The sequence below is a fragment of the Nicotiana tabacum genome, chromosome 13 (genome assembly GCF_000715075.1).
Source record: "Nicotiana tabacum cultivar K326 chromosome 13, ASM71507v2, whole genome shotgun sequence".
In the NCBI taxonomy this organism is placed as follows: domain Eukaryota; kingdom Viridiplantae; phylum Streptophyta; class Magnoliopsida; order Solanales; family Solanaceae; genus Nicotiana; species Nicotiana tabacum.
Genome location: NC_134092.1, coordinates 12,863,683 through 12,870,982, shown reverse-complemented (window position 1 = coordinate 12,870,982; position 7,300 = coordinate 12,863,683). Strand labels below are relative to the sequence as shown.

Sequence of the window (7,300 nt, the reverse complement as noted above, 5' to 3'; positions counted from 1 at the left end):
GTGCTCACCACGGTGGAGCAAGAATGGCGGCTAAAGTGTTGAGTTGCGGGTTCTATTGGCCCACTCTTTACAAGGATGCTAGTGAGCTAATGAAAAGATGTGACGAATATCAACGAGCCAGTGAAATCTCAAAGAAAAATGAAATGCCCCTCACCACCATTTTGGAGATTGATAGTTTCTATGTGTGGGGTATTGACTTCATGGGTCCTTTTGTGAGTTCTTGTGGAAACGCATACATCTTGGTCCCGGTGGATTATGTTTCCAAATGGGTGGAGGTCGTTGCTCTACCCAACAATGAAGCGAGAAGTGTGCTACACAAGCTAGTGGTCAAGTGGAAGTCCCTAACCGGGAGATAAAGAGTATTTTATCCAAAATAGTGAATGTTAACCGGACGGATTGGTCCAAGAATCTTGATGATGCATTATGAGCTTAATAGACGGCTTACAAAATACCTATCGGAATGTCGTTGTATCGGTTGGTGTTCGAAAAAGATTTTCATCTTCCAGTGGAACTTGCGCACAAGGCTATGTGGTCTCTAAAGAAGTTGAATCTTGATTGGGATGTAGCTTCTAACTTGAGGGATGCACATTTGAATGATTTGGATGAATTCATGTACCATGCCTATACAAGTTCGTCCTTGTTCAAAGAAAAGATAAAATATCTTCATGACAAATGCATTTGGAACAAAGAGTTCAAGGTGGGCGATCTCGTATTGTTATCCAACTCAAGGTTGAGGATGTTCCCCGAAAAGCTAAAGTCTAAATGGAGTGGTCGCTTTGAAATTGTGGGTGTGACACCTTTTGGTGCATTGGACTTGAAGAAAAAAAATAATGAAGTATTCTGAGTCAATGGTCATCGGGTGAAGCACTATTTGGGAAAAATTGGAGATAGCCATGTCGTGGCGGTCATTCATTTCAATTTATGGTATTCTACGTCGTGTCGCAACGTTAAATCAGGCGCTTCTTGTGGGGCAACCCATGTTTCTTTTCCTTTTTTTCTTTTGTAGTTAGGTGTTATTTTTTAGCTAACTTGATTTGAAGTGTGCTACAGGGCTGAGTGTGACTTACAGGAATGATGGACAAAAATGAGGCTAATTATTGAAAGAAGTGCAGACCGCACAATTTGGAGTGTTGTAGCAAAAGAGCATTGCGGCCGCATAGTTACCTTGGAGACCGCACAAATGGAGGATTCAAAATGCCAACTCTATGAAGTTGGTCTGTCAAAAAAATGGCCAATCTGCGGTCGCAACAGGAAATCTATGGCCGCAATAAAGAATCTGCGGTCGTACGCAATATTCTGTGGACTACAAATAAGGCACTAACTTAAGCTCACCAGGTAACAGAGTGCAGACCGCAACTGAAATTGTGCGGCCATACTTACTCCTCTTTCCCTTAGAAAATCAATAGTATAAATAGAGGGCCAGGGCAATTGTTACACTTTTCCCTCTCTAAGCACAAAACTTGCACTATAGTGAAATTTCTTGGTGAATTATCTGCCCACACGCCCAACAATTGTGATCACTCATCCTTTGCACTCATTCACATATGGTATGCTTAAATTCCTTGTTAGAAGTTTTCTTTTTTTTATTTTAATTTGTAGCTTTTTAATTATTTTGAGGCTATTTATCAATAGAATTCAATTGTGCATTCATGTGGGGGTAAATCTGTAGTGGGTTAACTAGTACATGTTCTATGGGGATTGGGTTAACATATTTTCATGCCTTTATGCTTTAATGCACAAAAAATTTCAAACCCTAGATTGAAATATTGAACTATTCGTATATTTTGAATTTGGCGACCGCACCCAAAATTGTATGGTCCGCAGAAAATGATTCTAGGGCAGCTTTAGTAAAGAATGGGTCTGCGGTCGCAAAAAAACCTTTTCACTGTCATCTAAGAGTTTTCATTGTGCGACTCAAATGTGCAGCTGCATGTCTAATTGTGCGGACCGCAGAAATTATGTTGCGGTCGCACATCAGAGAGTTGGCATATTTTGGATTTCTGAGATGCAGCCGCAAGTGAAATTGTGCGGACCGCACTTCACTTTTGTGACCGCAAAGCTAAAACGTACGGACCGCACTTCACTTTTTCCACCGCAAAGCTAAAATGTGTTGTCCGCAAGGCCTCATCTGCGGCCGCAATAAAATTGTGCGGACCACAGATCCTTACCATACAAGCATATTGTGTATGTGACCCTCACTGTGTTTTCTAGTATAGTCTTGCCTATCTCCTATGTATGCCTTAATATTGAACTGCAACTAACAACCGCCTTTGCTTGATACAGACAATCGTTCGATCTAGAGGTAAAGACGACACTTCCAAAAGGAGGGGTGAACCTTCTCGGGTATGAGGCAAGTATGCTTTACCTATTGCCCAACAATAGAAAATCAGAAAATGATAACAGTCGGGAGAGGGAGAGGTACAGATCTACCCGAGACGAGTTTATATGCCCCGTCTAGGGATGTATCAGAGGGCAACTCGGCCTCTGTTCAGGAACAACCGGCAGTACAGTCCAGGCTATTAGGGAGATTTCAACTTAGGGATAAGTCGTCCTTATCACATAGCACTTTCGAGGGATCAGAAAGTGCTAGTCAGGCTTTTGAGCCTTCAGCAACACCAGTCCCTATGACACAGGATACACCCATTCAAGACATACCCGATGATGGTAGAGGGGGAGATGCCACAACTACTAGGATTGAATGAACAAAGAAGAAAGAGGTTTGGGAGGACCGATTAGTCAGCCTAGAAACTTTCACTAGTTTTCGCACATGGTGGACGGCGAGGTCGCTAACACTTAAGCGACAGTTCTTACTGACAGATTTACAGAGGTACAACCTGGCCAAGCTAAGGTAGTTTAGAGAACGCAAAGGGTGGATGTGGCTTATCCAGAGTGTGGTGGATGCTAAGGAATTCCTTGTCCTGGAATTCTACGCCAATGTTGAGCATATCAAAAAGGGGACAAAGGTGACAAAAAGTGCGAAACCTCAAAGTGCGATTTGATCAGCACACACTGAACACATACTTGGGCTTTGATGATGTCGAGCCAAAATAATACCTGGAAAAGTGTGCACTCGGGGATATAGTTCATCCTTGGTTAACATAGATTCTAGCTGCACCAGGACCACCACCACCATGGATCACCGCTGGGGTTCCTATCCACCGGAGCACACTGAGCTTCGAAGCAAAAGGGTAGCAATTATTTATCTGCAGTAGACTGGACCCGAGTCAAAATGAGACTCACTTGCTGATTCCTCGAGCAGTCTTAGTTGCCTCTATTATGGCCAGGTACCCTATCAATGTGGGTGTTGTGTGAACCGGGTGACTCGTCCCAATAATGGATGGCATGACAACCTTCTTACAGAAATGAGTCTATTTTTGGTGTTTAGGTAATAATAGTAGTAGTAATGAATAAAAAGACCTAATTAAGTCATGCTCAAAGAGTCAAACATACTTCAATTGGTACCAATACACTTAACTACGTGCTTATGGTTAGAAACAAGGTTTTTGAAATAAATAGTTCTAGTTAGTGACTTTGTGACTCTTGTTTTGACTTTGGCAACCATCGAGTAGTTTAATTGAATCATAGTGATTTTCAATCTTGAATGTGGTCATTGTGGACCCTCGACTCTATCCTCTTTAAAAATATAGTTGTATGAGGGGTGAGATGCTTTGTTTCTAGTCCAAGCACAAGTGCGAAAGGTCTAGAACTTGCCCTGGATGTATTTTAAGGCAAAATCTTACGTTTTGCTTGGCTTGAGAAGTGATTGTAGGCTTTCCTTGGCCCGTTTGAGTTTTCTATTTCCTACCAATGTTGTTATCCCTAGTCAACCCCTTTGAGCCTCGAGCCTTTCCCATTTGACAATCATGTTACAAGCCTTTACCCGTTTTATCGTGATCCTCTCTTGGCAACCGAGCTTTCCTTAACACTCTTGTGAAACAAATGGATAAAATCATAAGTTTGGGGGAGAGACGAGGAACTTGAAAAAGGTGTCAAGGCACAAAAAGAAAAAGAAAAATTAAGAGAAGTAAAGGCAAGAAAAGAATAGAACAAAAAAGAAAAATACAAAAAAGTGAATAAGTGGAAGAGTTGAAGGGTTCAAAGAGAGGTAATGATCCCAAACATGGAGAAATCAAAGATGGAGGAAATGAATGCAATGATCAAAAAAGAGTGATATTAAGTCTCTCTAGTTCCCCAAGGAAAAGAAAGTGCCTCAAAGAATTGGTGAATTGTGAGCCGTTAAATAAAAAATGGAGTGCTTAAGAAAAGGTGTAACCACTCACCCATATTGTATCCAACCCAAATCCAAAAACCTTCATTACATCCCGAAAGAAGTCCTACTTGATTTCAAGCCTAGTGAGCTTACATTAGTGTCGATCTACATGAGGGGTAAGCCTATGGTACTCATCCTCACAATCAGGCCCTCGGCCTCACTTAGTCATCAATCTCTCCAGTCTTTCGGGCTCACAATATCATAAAAAATAGCCCAAAAATGATGATATGATGTATCAATAAATAGCAACAGAGACTGAGATATGATATGCAATGAAATGAATATGACTGAGTATGAATTTTCAATTTAACAGAATAATTTACAGCAATATGACCTCTGTGGGGTCCCAATAATACTAGCACATAGCCTCAACATGATTTTTAATATGCTTTTCAGCTCAATTTCTTTAACACATAAAACCGCATGGAAAATGCCAAGATTATTTAACTACAAAATTTCACAAAAATAATTATGTCACAATTTCTATAGTGCACGCCCACACGCCCGTCACCTAGCATGTGCGTCACCTTCCAACAATTCACAAAATACATATATTCAGGGTTTATATCCTCAACTCCAAGATTAGAAGAGTTACTTACCTCGAACAAGCTGAATCCAATGTCGAGCAAGCTAAACAATGCTCCAAAAATCCTATTATGCACGTATCAACTCCCGAATGGTTCGAATCTCTTTGAAGCCCTAGCAAGATCCTTGTGAAATCTTCAAACCTTGAACAAGAATTGATGGATAAATGACTAAGTCTTCACTTTCTCTCTCTAAAATGCTCTCACTTCTCTCTAAAATATCATATTAAATCCTTCAAAATAACCCCCAATAGTGTTTTATAAGAATGGGGTCGGGTTTATAAAACCAGAAAAATTAAGCCGCATAACGCTTCTGCGGCTCGCAAAATGGCCGCGAAATGTGGCCTCCGGAACTGGGCAAGGTTGCCTCTGTATACGGTCATTATGTGGTCCGCAGACCTATTCTGCGGTCGCATAATGCACCACATAACCGATATGCGGCCGCATAATATGCCGCGAATTTTTCTCCATACTTGCCCCTCTCCTGATCCACTTTGCGACCATTATGTGGTCCGCAGAGTGATTGTACGACCGCATAGTGGTCGCATAAATGACCCTTTTTCCGGCAACATTTTTCCTTTACACATCAGTGTATTTCTATAATCTTTGTACTAATTGATCTACCTCGGCACCACAAAAACTTAATTTCCTTAGCAAAATTTCTCCGGGGTCATTACACATGAGTCAATGTCTGGTCAACTATTTCAACTTAAGCTTCCAACATGAAAATTCATTCTTCCAAGTTAACTCTGAAATACCTTAAAACCAAAACCGAAAATTCACACAAGTCATAATACCTCGTAGGAAGTTATTCAAGACTTCAAATAGTTAAAAGGAGCGTAAATGCTCAAAATGACTGATCGGGTCGTTACAAATAGCACTTGGGAGTTAACAACTCTTCCCAAGGGTCATCCAGTAATCGGAGTGAAATGGGTATATAAGGCAAAGAATAATGTTTATGGAAAGATGAAGAGACACAAGGCAAGACTTGTGGCTAAAGGCTACAAGCAAAGGCAATGTGTTTCCAATAAGGAAGTCGAGCTCAAATATGTGAAGTCTCATGATCAAGTTGTAAATATCTTCACAAAACCTTTCAAGTTTGATGATTTTCAGAGATAGAGATCAAGACTTGAAATGAAAAAAAAAAATTAAGGGAGAGATTTGTGTGACCCATATAAATAAAAGAAGTAAAAGAAAAAAAGAAAAAAGACACCAAGTTGCAATAACAACAAAAAAAGAAATAGCAAAACCAAATTGCAACAAGTTTTGGACGGTGTAACAGGTTATGAAAATCTGCAATATGCAATTGTAAATCCAATCCTTTGATTGGTTGGAGGAACGGTTCCTCACTGCTATAAAAGGATGCTTCAGCTCTTCATTTCAAATACACCAACATCAAAGGGAGCGCAATAAAGCGTAGAAAGAGTAATCCACATATTGTAGTATGTGAGATAAATAGAGAGTATGAGTAATATTGTAGTGTGGTATTTAAAATAAAGAGTATTATTTCTTTTGAAGTTGTAGCAGTTTCTTGGCACTACCAAGTTGTAATATTATAGTGGTATTATATTGTTGCGCTCGAATATTGTATTTTACCCTGTTAAAAAATTTGATGTTGTTGTTACTTTCTTGTGGTATTGTTATTTATCATGCTTATTATTCATGGGCTAGGATATTGTTTTTTCCCTAACACAAAGTACACTATTGGCTTTGGGGAATTGGGTTAACAAGGTCGTAGATTCATTTACCACTTTGAGTTAAAAAGCATACTTTTATTATAAGTACATCAAGAAACAAAATATATTTGTGATAAATTCACTACTATATATATGATTTCACTACTATAAGACGATGATCTAGACTTACTAGCTAGCTAGTAATTAATTGATCTCTATATCCAAATAGCATTAGCCCTTAGAAGCAATTGTTTGAGCTTGCCTCTAACATTAAGACTCATAATCTCATTAGAACCACCAACAAAATCCTTGCCAATGAACACGGCTGGCACACTTAGTTGACACCCTAATTCAACCAATGCATTCTCCATTTGCCTCCCAGTTGGAAGTTTATCGAGCTCATAAACTGTAGGATTTGCTCCGAAACCTCGGATTAGGGTTTCGATACTGTGAGACATGCAACAAGTGCTTTTGCTGAAAATCACTACTGGACTTTCTGCTCCCAACTTCATCACCATATCCATGTTATTTTAGATCTCAAAAGAATTTTTTCTTTTTTTCTTTTTTTGTGAATAAGTGTAACTGAAAGTAATTGAAGAAATTTGTGAAGGCTAGTAGAGAGAAAAAGCTGCCTGTATTGAGTTTAATTGGAGGCTTTAATTGTTATGATAAACATGAAGTTGTAGAAAGGGTATATATAAGGCTTAAAGTGGTGCATGGGATCAAAACGAACAGAAAAAGAGATTACAGAATTTTCCAAAAGGGACAAG

General features: G+C 39.4%; 1 protein-coding gene across 1 annotated transcript; it reads right to left on the bottom strand.

Moving 5' to 3' along the window:
* Positions 1 to 6,745: 6,745 nt before the first annotated feature.
* LOC107804298 (monothiol glutaredoxin-S1-like) lies at positions 6,746 to 7,054 on the bottom strand. The gene has a single exon (XM_016628170.2). It carries the CDS (start codon positions 7,052 to 7,054, stop codon positions 6,746 to 6,748), a length of 309 nt encoding a protein of 102 aa, XP_016483656.1.
* Between the last annotated feature and the right edge of the window lie 246 nt (positions 7,055 to 7,300).

Coding starts and splice junctions, on each gene's coding strand:
- LOC107804298 (XM_016628170.2), bottom strand. CDS start 7,054: ATGGATATGGTGATGAAGTTGGGAGCAGAAAGTCCAGTAGTGATTTTC.